Below are 17,249 nucleotides of genomic sequence, written 5' to 3'. Positions count from 1 at the left end.
ATGACACAAGCACAAATCAACAGTTTCGTCATAGTAACTCCCTGACCCTTTTTGTTTCTTCCTGGCTTTGTAACCAGTTCTGAACCAGTGACGTGACTCATGCCTGCACATGGCAAAGGTAAGAGATGCTGTCCTAGGCCTAGATGAAGCAAGCAGATGAGGCAAAGTCTTTCTTTTAGCAGAGGCCTCTGAGGCTGCATTCAGATATTCCCCTACCTGTTACTTTCCACGTTATATCTGAGCTTTCACAGGATTTAAAAGCCACAAATCTATCGGAATCTAGTGGACGTTTATCACTCATTTCCGTGTTAATTGGCTCCAGACATAATCCCTCTGCGAGCCCATAAACCCCCAAAATCGCAGAAGTAAAGTCACAATTTGGGGCGCCTTCCCAGCATGCTGTTCTCTCCTGCTGTGTTCATGGGGGAATCATGGGGGAACAGAAGCACACAGGGTGGAACAGCAGCGATGTTGTCCACTGGTGTTTGCTCTCGTGCCACACCACACCCACTGGAGTGAATGAAATTTGGCGTGAACAAGCCACAGTTCCATATCGCAACTGCAGTGTGAAAGAAACGTGCTAGCATTACAATCAGAAAAACTAACATAATACCCCCCGCATCTGAATGCACCCTTAGAAGGGTCAAGCAGCGTAGAGAGATAGAAACCAAAAATTGGGATGATACAACAAGAGAAAAACCTCAGGAAGATCATCAACAAATGACCATGGTCTACTTTTTCATACCACCCAGAATCTTGGGTGTGCTTTCGTTTTTACTGACCTTTGTGGAAATACAATTATTTTATACCAAAGCAGAAACAAAGCATATCATAAAAGTATATCAACAAAAGATGATTAATGTGTTTTCAGCCTTTCTTTGCAGCCTACATTGGCTCCCAGTACATTTCTATGCACAATTCAAAGTGTTGGTGCTGACCTTTAAAGTCCTAAACAGCCTCGGTCCAGTATACCTGAAGGAGTGTCTCCACCCCCATCGTTCTACCCGGACACTGAGGTCCAGCGCCAAGGGCCTTCTGGTGGTTCCCTCACTGCGAGAAGTGAGGTTACAGGGAACCAGGCAGAGGGCCTTCTCGGTAGTGGCACCCACCCTGTGGAATCCCCTCCCACCAGATGTCAAAGAGAACAACAACTACCAGTTTTTTAGAAGACATCTGAAGGCAGCCCTGTTTAGGGAAGCTTTTAATGTTTGATGGACTACTGTCTTTTAATATTTTGTTGGAAGCTTCCCAGAGTGGCTGGGGAAACCCGGCCAGATGGGAGGGGGGGAAATAATATGTTGTTGTTAGATTCCCCACCATCACCTCTATAACTCAGTTATTAAAATAAAGAAAACAATGCCTTAATTCTACCACACACCAGGTTAGGAACTGAGTCTTTGAGGGCAGTTATGTGCTTTCAATACACAGTGTGGATGTAACCAAGAAAACAAGAAGTGGTGTTCTAATGAAGGGTGCAAGCTGTAACTAGTTTTAACTTTTAGATGTAGAGCTGCAACCACAGCAAAAAGTTGGAAGCCCACAATTATCAGCGGCCAAAGAGGCCACTTGTTTGTTTCCCCCTCTCTGGCATATTATTGCTTGCTTTCCCTTTTACATTCAAAGCCAGAAGTCCCATGGGGGAAAACCCTTGGGCTTTCCCCCTTGTAACAGAACCAGAGAAATTGAAAAAAAAGGGAAGAGCTTCCTTCTTAATGAATTGTGCTTTGCTGCAGATTCCCAAACTGGTGGATATGAAAATAATAAAGGATTGTCTTTCTGGGTACTAGTAGCTAAGTGTCGTACTTTATAGAGGACCTTCATCTACCTGAAGGGCTGTTAAAGGACAGTCCTCTATTTGAAGGAGTCCTCCCTTTTGCAGGCTCTCCACTCCAAGTCATGTTTAAGGATAAAACAGCCTCAAGAAGGGAGAGCAAGAAGGCTCTCAAAGAGACCCATCAACCATGAGCACTTTGTCAGCAGAAGCAACAGGTACACACCTCACCTGATCACAGCCATTGCCACTGTGGTGAGATATATGGCATTTGTCTTTAAATTATAGTAATTATACCTAAGTTTGCAACTGTTCATATGCATCAACACGTTCAATTTTATGCAAATAGGTGCCCCCCTTTTTGGTGATATGTAAACGGGCACCCTATAGCGCAGGTGTCATCAAACTTTCTCCCTGTGGAAGTTTTGGACTACAACTCCTATCATCCCTCACCAATAGCAATGTCAGCTAGTGCTGATGGGAGCTGGAGTCCGCAACATCATATCTTGAGTAGTTGTTTAGAAGAGCTGTGGGCAAGGAAGGGCTGTAGCTCAGTGGCAGAGCAGCTGCCCTGCAACCCTCTCTAACCTCTGGAGAGCCCCTGCCAATCATTCTGAGCTAAATGGGCCAATGGCTTGACTCGGTATAAGGCAGCTTCCTTGGTTCCTAGATGTAAGAGAGAATTACATTTTGGAGCACCCTTTCTCATGCTTGCACAAGAAGATGCATCTATTCCAGTTCCCCCTTCTGCACTAAAGAGCCCTATTTTCCTTTGCATTTGGTCATCCCCAAACTACGTCGCACTTCAGGAAAATCACACCCTCCCGTTAGGATCTTAAAAAGGCACCTGTGTTGCAGTTTTGAAAACATGCAAAACTATTTAAATATAACAAATAGGGCTGGACATTGCACATTATGGAATTACCTTTTCATTGATTAATTGCTGGGAGGCAAATTGAATAGGCAAATGAAAACGTCAATTGATGGGACTCCTAGCTAAGGACACATTCATGTTGTGAAGCAACCTTGGTCCTGATGTGCTAGTATAATGAGGGAATCAGAAAAGTATCAAAACTATATCCCTTTCAGGTGTTCTCCACCATGTGTTCAAGCAGGATGTGGAAGGGGAAGGGCGTTCACTAGCGAGTCACACTGGCACAGGCATTGACACACCCCTCTGGCCACAGTGCGAGTCACACACTGAGTTGAACATGTGAAATTGTGACCAACAGCTGTATTGCAGTAGAGGCTCTCATGTGAGCAGGAGCTCTGATAGTACACAATTCCTGATTGAACTGAATTCGGATACATAAGAAGAGCCTGCTGGATCCGGCCAAAACCCACAGTGGCCAATCAGATGCCTATGGGAAACCCCCAAGCAGATTCTGAGTCCAACAACACTCTCCCTACTGGTGTTTTCCAGCAACAGGTATTCAAAAGTTGTAGAACATAGTCATCGTGGCTCGTAGCCATGGATAGCATGATTCCCCAGTGAACCGGTACAATCTTCTTTCAAAGCCTGACTCTCTAAAAGCTAAGAGTGTGGCCACTGTCCTGTTCCCCATCCCACTCAATGGATTCCCTGAACGTGTGGATCTCAGCACCTGAAAAGGGCTTGTGCAGGACAGCTTTCGTTTATTAAATCGGCCGAAACTGGGGTTGCACTATTTAATTGAGAACTACCATGCTGGTTATTGTCAGAGTCTCAAACAGGAGAAGATAGCGTAAATATGGGGGACAAAACAGATCCCCAAATCTTTACCATTGAGATACAGGAGGAGGCAGAACATCCCTGAAAAAGAAGAAAACACATACCTGGATCTTTGTGTCTTGGCTCAAACCAGCCTGCTGGCAGAAGACTTCAAAGAAATCAGCAACTCCCTCTTCCACCCACAGGAGAGTCACAGACGTCTGGGTCTTATTCACAGCGAAAAGTGACCTCGGAGGAGCTGGGTCTGGGGACAGGAGGAAAGTAACTTCAGAGGTATCTTACAAATCCAACGGGAAGATGTGGCAGGCAGAACCAGTTGAAGAATCAGCTCTCTAGTGGTTCCACAGAGATGTTTTTTACTTTTCCCAAAGCTCTGTCAGCAGTAAACAGGCAGTTTTAAAACAGCCCTTAAGTAGTGGGCTGCTCCCTCTTCCCTATTTTCAGTTATTGCTTCATTTCCTTTTTTCAGTCGAGTCTTAACTGGCGTGTGTGTGTGCACCTTTAGGAAGATAAATGACATTTGCACAACTTTTGACAGAGGGTTCCGGAAGCCGTTATTTTGTGGAGCTAGAACCACACATTTCTCCTCTTGGCTTGTCTGACCCTAAGATTGCTGTGAGTCTGAGATGGTCAAAATGAGACTGTGTGCCATATTTAAGCAAGCTCATTAAGAAACACAACCCTTGACTTTTCAAAAGTCCATCATATTCACAAATTTTATATCATTTCCCAAGGAAAAAGTTGGTGTCATCTTTTTACTTTTACGTTTGAAAATTCACATAGTTGGTTTTTTCTCATGTTGATATCCGGCTTCCTTGGGGTTATTATTTGAAGGAGATATTGACAAGCAATTTCTCAAAGTTAATAAGAATAATGGTGACTTCTGTGCAGGAAAAGTCTTCAGGTTGTGGGCATGCAACCTTGCAGAGGAGGGTTTATATGCCAGCAGAGAGGCAGGGTCTCACTGTTGCTGCAGCTGCTTCATAGAGCCCAGACCTGTGGACAGCTGCCTAGAAGCTAGAAGTATGTAATAAGGTGCATCTGGAGCCCCATGGAAGCTGCTGCTGGTGTTTCTCTTCCCAGCAAAAAGTTAACTATCAGGCACAAGCCTTCCTTATCTGGGATGGGCCATGACAGGTTCTGACCTATCTCTCAATTCTTTCTTTGTTCATTTTCAGCTGGAGTTCAAAAAGCCTGACTTCATTGTATTTAGCACTTCCATATCTTAAAATAATAATAATATTTCCATTAGTGCTATGTCTGCCATTACTGCTACATCAGCAAAACATACCCATTTCCTTCCCCTTTACTTTAATGCTGGGCTGTAGTACTTGTTCCATTTTATTAATTGCATCCTTTATAAATGTATTAAACAGTGGGGGGGGGGGCATCCATGACAGACTCTATTACTAATTCTGGCTCTTTGTTCAATATAATTTACTCTAAATATAGCTTCTGGGGTTTTGCATTATTGCATAGTATTCTTCTGTCCTCATAATTTTTTTCTTGCTTTCTGAAATATACTGGGCATTTTTTTCCCCAGTCAAGGCTGCCTAGCCTTTTTCTGGGCTATATTAAACACACACACACACACACACACACATCATAGATTTTTGAGCTGGAAGGGACCCTGATGTTCATCTACAGTAGTCCAGCCCCCTGCAATGCAATAATATGCAGCTGCCCCATATGGGGATCGAACTTGTGACTTTGGTGTTATCAGCACCATGCTCTAACCAACTGAGTTATCCAGTTGGGAGGAAGTGTGGGATATAAAGTTCTTACTTTGAAGAGGAAGGGTGGGATATAAGATTAACACTCTCTCTCTCTCTCTCTCTCTCTCTCTCTCACACACACACACACACACACTTTCTACATATAAACCTAAATTTCTAGTCCTCTTCCTATTAAAATCTGAATTGCAAAGGTGACTTTGTTCTGCTCCTAGTTCTTTCTTAAAACCAAATTGATCCTCACCAAATTGTTAATTTGGATTTGCTTGCATCTGTGTTTTAATTTGCTTTGTTAGATAACACGGACCAAGTTAACTCTCTCTCTCTCTCTTTTAAAGAACCTAATGGCTTGGATTCTAAAATGAATGAACAGAAGGAGGTTTATTCATCCCTGCCCCCAGCCACTTGTCCCCCCTGGAAGACTTCTCTGGAAGTTCAGAAGCCATCGCCCCACACCTCCCATGAACAAAGCTAGGTGGGCCTGCAGAGGTTTGCTGGAGAATTATAGCACCGTAGAATTATAGAGTTGGGAGGGACCTGGAGGGAGGAATCACTCCAGATTAGGCAAAGCTCTGTCCAACTTTGGGTGATTCCCCCTCCCCCATTAGCATTAGCCCTACATAGTCCATCCTACATGGTCCAGGGGTGACCCCTGATTATCCAGAGAGGCTTTTGGGGTAGAACAGGATGCTCCAGCCTGGGGGAGAGGGAGAGAAGGGGGTGAGTGGAACCTTTCATGACCCTCCATTTATTGATCTTATCACTGAAGCCAAGAAACTAGTATCTAACCCTGTCTACTTTTATTAAGAGACTTAAAATACAACACCTAGCGTTCAGTGCTACTCTTTCAACAGTTCATGTTAACTGCACAAAACAGGCAGTTCTGTTGTCTGTGGTGCTCTCAGTTTTACCGCCTCCCGGGTCTTTGGTAATATTTCACTTTCACGAAATTGCAGCCCATTCCCCTAGGGAATAACTTACCAACTTTTACAAGCTGAAGCGCAGATGTGTTGCTTCCTGTTTCGGTGCAAGCAGTTACTGAGAGATTGTAGATGTCCCCAGGTGGCAGGTTGAGAACGGCGCTCATGACGTTTCGCGTCACCTAAAATGGTCAGTGGGTGAAATAGCGGCCCCACATAGGAGATAACTCCACAGCAGAGGAGACTGAAATTACTTTGAACCCTGTTGTCAAGTGGGTGGGAGCATGATGCACCATTGAGTTCTATCCCAGTTTGTCTAGAACTGGACCCACCTGGCAGGACAGATCCTTATCTTCCCCCATCCCTGTAGGTCAAGTCTGACAGGTAGGCAGGAGTGCCCACCTGCCAATCATCCACTGCCACAATAATGCCAGAGGAATCTATTTTTGCAGTGCCCTCTGCAAGCACCAATGATCAGCTGATTTTAGGAGAGCCCTGCTAAAGATATTGATTTAATGTGCATAACATGTAATGTCTATATGCACTGAAGTTTAAAACTTATGTAAAGATTTGCATTTGCAAAGAAAAGTTTGCATTACGCAGAAGCTTCAGTTTTAGATAAACGCTGAAATAAGGAGAGGCTGGAGATTTCAGTTTCGGTGCGTGTACTAATTAATGACTCATTGCTGGGAAACCTGAGAGCTCTTATATCTCAGCTGGCATGGGAGCCAGCAGCAGTAAGAGCTCAGCTCAGCAATCCTGGGTGGAATCTAGACACACATAAAACAGTCTTTTTAAAACGTTTTGAAAAAAAAATTGAATTTTCCATAAGTTCACCATCACCATCTAGGGTCACATTTGAAGAATGTACTTAAAATGCACTTAAAACATTATATTTGCAGCTATATAACTGAACAAACAAGTTGCTTGTATAGGATATCTCTCTGGGAGCAGGAATGTTCTTAGACTATATTAAGGACTTAAAGAAGACTGGACTTCATTGTTAGTTTGTTTAAGAGCAATGTGTTACTTTGTATTTTTGCAACATTTATTTTGTAACTAGTTTAAGACAGTTTGCAGTAATACTTTTTGGGACTCTTTCCTATATATTTCTACCCTGCACAAGGTCCTGAACAGGGATTCCATTTGCATCAATTCTAGCAAATCCCAATGATCAAACGATCATTGTTGCAAGTCCCGACAGCTTGCAAACAATCAGCTAGTTTCTGGTGCTTGCAAAGTGCTGTGCGAGGGCCTTTGTAGGTGAAACCCCCCACTGTCCCATAACAAGCTTTTGTTTTGCTTTTTTGAAAAATCCATGGCATAATAATAATAATAATAATAATAATAATAATAATAATAATTTATTATTTGTACCCCGTCCATCTGGCTGGGTTTTCCCAGCCACTCTGGGCAGCTTCCATAGAAACCAAAAAACACTAAAATATCATACATTAAAAACTTCCCTTAAGATGTCTTCTGAATGTCAGGTAGTTGTTTATCGTTTTGACATCTGATGGGAGAGCGTTCCACAGGGCGGGTGCCACTACCGAGAAGGCCCTCTGCCTGGTTCCCTGTAGCCTTGCTTCTCGCAATGAGGGAACCGCCAGAAGGCCCTCGGCACTGTACCTCAGCGTCCAGGTAGAACGATGGGGGTGGAGACACTCCTTCAGGTATACTGGGCCGAGGCCGTTTAGGGCTTTAAAGGTCAACACCAGCACTTTGAATTGTGCTCGGAAACGTACTGGGAGCCAATGTAGGTCTTTCAAGACCGGTCTTATGTGGTCTCAGCGGCCGCCCCCAGTCACCAGTCTAGCTGCCGCATTCTGGATTAGTTGTAGTTTCCAAGTCACCTTCAAAGGTATGCGAAACCCAAAGGAAGTACAAGGTGTTTAGACTTACACTCTTTTTTATCTTTTTCTTTCCTTCTGCAATAACCATCCAGTGCAACATTCGAGAATGGGAAAGGTCTGTGTTGTCATCCCCATAGATCCAGCTGACATAGAGAAGGTTATTGAAATATTCAACTGAAGTGATTTCAGGAGATACTGGAGCTATCAGAAAGAAAAACAGTGCACCTAATTTGAGGCTGCAAAGCATTTCACAATTAGATATACAACAGCAAACCCATGTTCCTAGTGTGGATCCTTATGTAGCCATAACAGTACCACCTACACATGACAGGGAAGGAGACTGAAGGGGAAATGAAAGTTTGCAGACATTAAGGGAATCTAAGCTGCGGGAGTGGGCGAAATTCCAAAACAACTCAGTGAAAACTCAGCATGCTCAGTGGCCACAGAATGCTGGTTGACTGCTGGCGTGTGGGAACAGAAAACCGGAGAATGGAATGGAGTCTCCTGGAAAAGGACATGGCTGGCTGGCACTCTGAACAAGAGCACTCAGCACTGCAGTGTCTTGTTGCAGGCCACACTGGTCCAGACTTAGATTATTATCCTGAAATCAGCAGTGTGCTACAATTTCACAAATGAAAGTACAGAACTTGGAACTAATGGCAAAACTCTGCATCTTGAAAGGGCCAATCCTCTCCTTTTTTCGTATTAAGAAAAATCAAGGTTCTAGTCCCTGTTGCTGTCAACTTAAAAAAAACACACTAAAGCAATGCTTGGTGAAACATCAGATATCACTGCAGATTTAAGAAAGTTCTACAGTGGTTTGCAGGCCCAATGGTTTCTTCCTATTATCAAAGGTCCTAATCCAATATTCCTACCCACTAGACCAGCCTTCCCTAACCTGCTTTTTGGATTCAAATTCTTACCAGCTCCAGTCAGCATAGCCAGCAGTCAGGGATGGTGGCAATTGTAATCCATCTCCATCTAGAGGCCAGCAGCCTCCACATTGTTGTCTTATATTAAAGAGCAAAACGACACACACACAAACTGTGAAAGGTTCTCCAAAGCTCTGTTCACCTGTTATGAAGCTGATGGTGGAAGTGTCACAACAGCTCAGTTCTGGGACTCCCCATGTAACCATGGTGACCCGAAAGTTGTAATACCAGGCAGGCAGAAGGTTTCCTATTCTCTGAAAGATTTGCAAACAAGAAAAGGCATGGAAGAAAGAGAATTAGCACCTGAAAAAGTGGGATCTGAAAGCGACGTTAAGGCTGCGTTCTGGATTGGAACTAGAATACCTATGACTGCCTGCCTAAAGAGTGTTTGGCATTGAATTGCTGTACGTATTTATTTTAAAAGGTAAAGGTAAAGGACCTCTGATGGTTAAGTCCAGTTGCAGATGACTTTGGGGTTGCGGCGCTCATCTCGCTTTATAGGCCAAGGGATCCGGCGTTTGTCCGCAGACAGTTTTTCTGGGTCATGTGGCCAGCATGACTAAGCCGCTTCTGGTGCAACGGAACACTGAAACCAGAGCAGTGCATGGAAACGCCATTTACCTTCCCACCGGAGTGGTACCTATTAATCTACTTGCACTTTTTGGCATGCTTTCGAACTGCTAGGTCGGCAGGAGCTGGGAGCCAGCAACGGGAGCTCACCCCGTCATAAAAAAGGCAAGAGTTTTACAACAATATAAAATACCATTGATAAAAAACAGTTAAAACAGGTATTTTGAAATATTCAGAAGAAGATTAAAATCAACAGTAGCTAAAATGCAATGAAACCCACGTAATTCCAAGTCTCTGGATAGGCTTGCCCCTCAAAAAAAAAACATGTTTTAAGCAGGAAAAATATTACAGTGAAGGCACCTGCTTGATGTCAATAGGCCAGGAGTTCCAAAGTGTAGGTGCTGCCAGTGGCGTAGCGTGGGTTGTCAGCACCCGGGGCAAGGCAAGTAATTTGCACCCCCTAACCCGTGGATTTCCGCCCCCTAACCCTAACCCCCAGATGTTGCGCCTGGTGCGGCCGGCCCCCCTGCACCCCCCACGCTACGCCACTGGGTGCTGCCACACTAAAATGTTGATTTATTACCAGTGTGGAATGAGTATTATGTGCCTCTTGTAATAGTGCCAGTTCCACAGATTAAAGTAGTCGAATGTAGTTCTGTTGTTAAGCATAGTGACTGTATTTACATGAAGTTGCATTTAAAAAGGATATTGTTTTAAATTAATTTTGTTTCTCTCTGTGTGTGAACGGTGAAGTTTGGGCATGAACGTGTGAGAGACATTTACAGAATCCAAGTGTGCTTTACCACTGATGACGTTAAGGAGACGGTTGCTGCTATTTCGTAGTACGTTGTCCACTCTGAAGTCATTGTTGATGGGTTGAAATAAAACATTTCTACAATGTATTTCCGGAAAACACCCAGGAGAGGCCTGTTCCAGCTGAGGACCACAGCAGTAGGGCCCAAAGGGTAAAGTGTTAAATCCCTTATCCCAGTTGGCACTGTAAAACAGAAGTGGAAAGCTATTAATACGTTTGCAATTCAACACATAGAGTTTCTGCTAGAGGTGGGTCACCTCGTTTCCACCTCATCCACAAGAGCTATTTAGTCATCATGCAAAAATCTGAGGTGAGGCATACAGTACTATACATGTGATCAAACAGGGGCCAAGCCAATGTCTTGGATAAATAAGGCACACCCTTCGTCTCATTCCCCAACAACTACAGGTATAAGGGAATAAATGGATTGCCGGTGAGCAGGTTTATCTGGACTATCTCCTTCAGATTAGAACATGAAGAAAACATGCTACAGCTCTTGGTTTACGATTAAAACTGAAGCATATGTGATTATGGTTTGTTTTGCTCCAAAAACCATAATCAGTAAGCTATGGATCCATGGCTATCATAGTTTTCCTCTTGCTTGCCCTGGGAGCAAACAAACTATAATCCCTAATCCAGCTGTAATGCTAAGGCAGAGATGGTGGCTTGTTTCCTCCTAGTGTGAGGAGCGAGGAGCAAAGTGGCTAGAATTGGTGCATTCCTGGCAAAGCGTTATCTATTGCTTTCTGTGATGTACAGACAAAACCAATGTTTAACTCAACGCATGGGCCTTGCAGGCTTCTACAGAAGCAGCACCACTCTCATTCTTCTACCAATTATTCTGCCTAAAACGTCTGGTTTCAAGCAACCAAAAACAACAGAGGTATGCAGAGGTATCCCATTACCAATGGCAAATGTCACAGGATCGGAAGGAGGCCCAACCAGCGGTCCCTTCTGTAAGTAAATCACAACTTGGTACTGAGCGCCAGGAACCAGGTTTTCGATAAAGCTGCTGCTTGTATTCACCTGTAGAAATGAGACAGAGCATGTGTAAGGAAAGGAAGGCATATTGAGCATCAGGGCCAGCTGATGACCTTTTGCTGCCTGAGGCAAAGCAGAAAATGGCGCCTCCTCCCTGCTCGAAATCAAGGTGCAAAAAGTAGCCAAGGCCAGCCATGTTAACTTTGGCACGTGAGCTTCATGCCACCCCAGCTGTGAAAATACAAAGATGAACTATATAAAGCTTCTGCTTTTTCATGCCACTCAGCATCTGCTGCCAGAAGCACCTGCCTGATGGTAGGGCAGGATTGACAGTACAGTCATACCTTGGGTTACAGCCACTTCAGGTTGCGTTTTTTTCAGGTTACGGACCGCTGAAACCCAGAAGTACCAGAACGGGTTACTTCTGGGTTTCGGCAGTCGCACATGCGCAGAAGCACCAAATCACAACCCGCGTGCGCATACGTGCAGATGCGGGTTGCGAATGCTGTGGGTTGCGAACGTGCATCCTACACGGATCATGGTCGCAACCCAAGTATCCACTGTACAACCAATCACCTATTTACTCAGATGTAAGTTCCCTTGCATTCAATAGCACTTTCTCCCTGGTTGAGTGTGCTTGGGAATGTAGCTGTACAGTGCTTTCCTGTGCATGTTTACTCAGAAGAGAGTTCCCCGGTGTTCAGATAGATTTACTGATCCTCTGATATATATTGAAGTGCCACTGATTTCTTCACAGCCAAACCAATGCCACTGAAGTCTTTCTGAAATACTCCATGAGTCAAGCTCAAGCAGCCCAAGAAACACAGCCATGTCTTCTTCACTGTGCCCATATCCTCCATGCTCCATGGTCACCCGGATGGCCTCCTTTACTGAGCATTCATCCTGATTTCTTTGTGCCACATGTGCTGGGATGAGCATTTGTCCCAATTGCATTGTGGGGAGGTTAAGGGAAGTGCCATAGCTTGGTGGCAGAGCATCTGCTTGGCATGCAGAAGGTTGCAGGTTCTATTCCTGGCATCTCCAGGCAGAGCTGGGAATGTCTCCTACCTGAAACCCTGGAGAATGGCTGCCAGTCATTCAGGAGAGTACCGAACTAGTAGGAATAACAGTGCAACTCCGTATAAGGAAGCCTCCTATGTCTGGATGCTATGAAATGCTGGTCAAGCAGTTGTTTCCACGGCACACTCCTGACACTTTCCTTACCACAAATAACCCAATTTTTTGTTGCACAAGAATGCCAAATCCACATTAGCTGTGCAAACCCGAATTTGCAATATGCAGTTCAGTCCCACCTGCAACTCAGTGACGGCCTGGAAAATTGTGTTTTCTTCCTCTTAAAGGTAAAGGTAAAGGTACCCCTGCCCATACGGGCCAGTTGTGACCGACTTTGGGGTTGCGCGCCCATCTCGCTTAAGAGGCCGGGGGGCAGCGCTGTCCGGAGACACTTCTGGGTCACGTGGCCAGCGTGGTGAAGCTGCTCTGGCGAGCCTGCACCAGCGCAGCACACGGAAACGCTGCTTACCTTCCCACTATAAAGCGGTCCCTATTTATCTACTTGCACTTAAGGGTGCTTTCGAACTGCTAGGTGGGCAGGAGCTGGGACTGAACGACGGGAGCTCACCCCACCGAGGGGATTTGAACCACTGACCATGCGATCGGCAAGTCCTAGGCGCTTAAGGTAAAGGTACCCCTGCCCGTACGGGCCAGTCTTGCCAGACTCTAGGGTTGTGCGCCCATCTCACTCAAGAGGCCGGGGGCCAGCGCTGTCCGGAGACACTTCCGGGTCACGTGGCCAGCGTGACATTGCTGCTCTGGGGAGCCAGAGCCGCACACAGAAACGCCGTTTACCTTCCCGCTAGTAAGCGGTCCCTATTTATCTACTTGCACCCAGGAGTGCTTTCGAACTGCTAGGTTGGCAGTCGCTGGGACCGAACAACGGGAGCGCACCCCGCCGCGGGGATTCGAACCGCCGACCATTTGATCGGCAAGTCCTAGGCACTTACCTCTGAGCAATAATGCTTTTCAAGCCTTTGACTTTCCTTCTGTTTCTGGCATGTCAAGGACACGACAGATATGATGGTGCTAGTGCTGGTGGTCTCCTGTGAAGTGGTCCAGGACAACGAGGCCGTGGTAGAGGTCAGCACTGTCGCTATGACGTTCTGAGGTTTCTCAGTGAGCTCTTCTATCAATTCCCCTGTGGGACCTAAAGCATCACCAGAAACAAGGAGAAATCACCTTCAAAGGCTGGTCCTCCCCACTAACTGAGCACCAGTGTTATTCTGGATCCAACCCACTGCCTTAAAAAAGTATGCCTAAGATTCTTCACATGCATGCTTGAAAACTGAACAAGCGGTAGAAAGTTTTGTGCTTGTCAGTCCATCACATCTGCATACATTCATTGAGGAGAATCTAAATGTGACCTTGATGCCTTAAAGTGGGGTGGGGGCAAGTGGGCCTCCATAAATTCCTGGACTACAACTCCCATCATCCCTGACTTTTGGCCATGCTGCCTGGGGTGATGGGAACTGGAGTTTAACAACATCTGGAGGGCCACAGGTAATCCATCCTTGCCTTAAGGTCCCCAGCACTCTCTCATCCAAAGGAAGCTGAACCTGGTCTTTACAGCTCCCAGAACTTTCAACTGAGGAACCGGCTTGAGGAAGCATCCAAAACAATAAGAATCAGATTTAAACAAGGCAAAGGAGAAGTAACATTTAGCATCAATGAACTTAAGTACCAACCACATATACTATTGCAGATACTGGTGTATATTATATAACTATGTGTAGACTTACTAATATAAAAACTGAGTGTTTTGGCAGATTGGCTTTCCCGAACTTCACATGAACCAGAAGAGCTGAATGTTGTAACAGATATTGTGTATTTCCCTGGTTCTTTCAGATCCGTGGCAAATTCGTGAATGTCCTCACCAACAGTCAGGAATTCTGTGAAGTTCTCTAAATCAAGAGAAGAGGTGTGAATTAGCTGGAATCTGATAGGGTTTCTAGTGACACAGGTAACTGAATTATGTCCCAGTGCCCTAACGCAGGGCTGAAGGAATGGATTAATTCTGGTAACATAATAATAATTAAATAAATAAAATTTTATTTATATACTTTTTCTACCATCTTGTAACATTACTCGAGAGGGTTATGAACGGCTGGAGTGGATGCATGGGAGCAAAGGGATATATTAAAAAATGGGACAAATCTCTTCGAGTGGTGCTAGTCATCAAGGAACGTCTTCATGAAAGCATGAAAGTGAAAAGCAACACAACTGAGACAGAAGAAGAGTTCAGGAGAGGCTTCTGCAATGCCTCTGGAGCTTCTTCTGGCTTAGAGGCCACCTGGAGTGAGCGAAGCAATGACAGGTGTGCCCGTGAGGCCCACAAAAATCCGAGGCTAGCTCTGAAGCTGCTCAGTGCTTTTGCTACTCTGCAGGTTGAAGGGGGTCTTTGCAAGATGTCTCTTGGTGGACCCTCTTCTCTTGCAGTGGGCCTGGCAGGCTAGACTGATGGGTGGGAGGTGGCAACAGAATCATTCTGAGCAGCCCTGGGCTGCTGGTTCGAGCCATTAATTTCCCACAATGCTATGGTGAAACACCACATTAGGGTCTTGGGAGGAATCAAATGGATGCTAGGCCAAACTATATCTACAGACATTTCAGCAACTGAGGCAAAACACCCCCTGCCACCTCCATGATGAAGGCCCCTTGCAAAGCCTTGCCACCACGTTGGGGTGGGGGCTCCAGAAAGCACTTTTCCTTAAGGAGCCCCTTCCCAACTCAGCAAGACCCAGCACTAGCACCAGTCCCTCTCCAACTCCAAGGTTGGGGGAGACGGGTGGCAAAGCTGAGCAAAGGAAAGCTGTGCTGCTCTGTTGCTGCCAAAACCTCCCTTACCTGGGTGGCTTTGGTGGCAGGGTGAGTGGGTATGGTTCCCGCGGGGAACCACCTCTTTTGTTCACACCACCTGAGGCAGCTGCTTCATCCCACCTCATGGGTGGGCCAGCTCTGCTATCTACAGTGCTACCTCGGGTTACAGATACTTCAGGTTACAGACTCCGCTAATCCAGAAATAGTACCTCGGGTTAAGAACTTTGCTTCAGGATGAGAACAGAAATTGCACGGTAGCAGCGGGAGGCCCCATTAGCTAAAGTAGTACCTCAGGTTAAGAACAGTTTCAGGTTAAGAATGGATCTCCAGAATGAATTAAGTTCTTAACCCAAGGTACCACTGTAGTACTATTTGGGAATGCCAGCCCAGAAAACAATTAAAGGATAGGTGAGAGAAAGGACAGGCTAGGCAACAACTAAGAGACCTGTTAGGGCCCAATGATACCAGGTTTCAATGCCAACCTTGGTGTCATCATTCTCAACAGAGCCGTGTGACCTTTTACCTTCTCTCTCAATGTTAATATGGAAGCCATCAAACGCCGTCGGCGGTTTGGGAGGCAGCCAACTCAGCACCATTTTCACTGGGAGGAACGAGGACGGCTCCGGCGTAGGGGTCCCAAACTCCTCGGTAGGGTTGACGCTCTCATAATCTCTTGGGATCGCGTTGACAAACTCTTCTTCATTCTCTGGGGAGTCGGGCTCGTTAATCCACCAGTCGGGCTGAGACGTGGTTTCATAGTCGCTGCTATTGTAGCGGTAATCGGGCCACGTATAGGAAGTGTTTGCAGTTGGGAGCTCAGGGAGGTCATCCAGAATCTGGGTGGCTTTGTCCTGTCGCATTGTCTTCTGCGTCCCCAAGAACGGCTCTTCGGGGAAACTTCCACTCTGCTCCTCCCAGTTCTCATTGAAGTTCATATGTATGATACGCACAGAAATGTTTCGAGGAGGGTAGGGAACTGGAAAAGATAGAACACTTTTTTCCCATTTGCGTATCATGCATAAAATACAATAATAAATAATACTCATCAATTTTCATTTCCTAGATCAGTGTTTCTCAACCTGTGAATCCCAACCCACAAGTACTTTGGGTCACAAAGCTTTATAAGTGAACCTCAAATAGCCTGCAATCAGATGGTGTGCTTACATTCCCAGGAGCAAAACTCTGAATAACCTTGTAAGTACCATACATATTTTAATGAATTCCACATTAATAGGGGCATTAAACAGGTGTTTTTTTCCTTGGATGCCTCAAGTAATGATCATAAAATAAGCAAATTTGTAGTTCAAATGCACACAATCAGTAGCTGCCCAAGACCTATAGTCCAAAATTCATGGGATAATAAATTAATGGGTCACCACACCAGCTAAATTTGGACTTGCGGTTCGCCATACTAAAACGGTTGGGAACTACTGCCCTACGATTATCATGAACATAGATATGGCACACACACAAAACAGCAGATAAATTCCAAATTAACTCAAATTCCCTTAAACTGTCTGACCTGCCTTTCCCTTCTCAATACTTTAACAAAGAGGTGTTCACACGTTATACAACAACTACAATATTAGCGACTTCCATTTGTATTGACACATTAAATGATTTACAAACCTACAGGTGAAGCATTCAAACTATATCCTTATTCTTCCTCTGTGTGTGACAATCACTCTGTCCGTGATGTTTCTTCCTGCCCTTGTAAAATATTATCTCTATCTTTTCCCAGTTACTTCTGGTCTCCATCATGCCTTGGGTGGAGATAATATCCCATCATAATAGATCACGCTTGGCCTGTGATGGGGAGCCTCCACGTCCTCAAGACTACAACTCCCCTCATCCCTGCCCATTGGCCATGCTGGCTAAGTCAGATGGCAGTTGGAGTCTAATAACAATTAGAGGGCCACAGCATCCGTCTGCCCCATCCTTGGCATATAGGGTACAGGTCTTGGGGAGGCCTCTAAAGCACAGATTCACAGCAGGGTTTCTCTCAGGCCAAAGGAAGAGGCTTCTGCTTATGGGGACAATGCATTGTATCTGGATACAATGACCGCTCCC

The 17,249-nt window shown here is 45.3% G+C and overlaps 1 protein-coding gene across 2 annotated transcripts in view; it reads right to left on the bottom strand.

Moving 5' to 3' along the window:
• Positions 1 to 17,249, bottom strand: part of PTPRO (protein tyrosine phosphatase receptor type O) — a 129,175-nt gene that overhangs the window by 30,468 nt on the left and 81,458 nt on the right. For both annotated transcript variants that reach the window (XM_083401843.1, XM_083401844.1), the window contains exons 5-13: positions 15,703 to 16,155; positions 14,102 to 14,263; positions 13,310 to 13,509; positions 11,210 to 11,330; positions 10,294 to 10,487; positions 9,063 to 9,174; positions 8,038 to 8,189; positions 6,197 to 6,317; positions 3,587 to 3,726 (exon numbers count right to left, since the gene is read on the bottom strand). In XM_083401843.1, coding sequence (XP_083257969.1) covers positions 3,587 to 3,726; positions 6,197 to 6,317; positions 8,038 to 8,189; positions 9,063 to 9,174; positions 10,294 to 10,487; positions 11,210 to 11,330; positions 13,310 to 13,509; positions 14,102 to 14,263; positions 15,703 to 16,155 — 1,655 coding nt within the window. The remainder of the gene's footprint in view (positions 1 to 3,586; positions 3,727 to 6,196; positions 6,318 to 8,037; positions 8,190 to 9,062; positions 9,175 to 10,293; positions 10,488 to 11,209; positions 11,331 to 13,309; positions 13,510 to 14,101; positions 14,264 to 15,702; positions 16,156 to 17,249) is intronic.

The sequence above is a fragment of the Podarcis tiliguerta genome, assembly GCF_965153285.1.
Source record: "Podarcis tiliguerta genome assembly, chromosome: 10".
Classification (NCBI taxonomy): Eukaryota; Metazoa; Chordata; class Lepidosauria; order Squamata; family Lacertidae; genus Podarcis; species Podarcis tiliguerta.
This window is presented reverse-complemented; position numbering and strand designations above follow the sequence as displayed.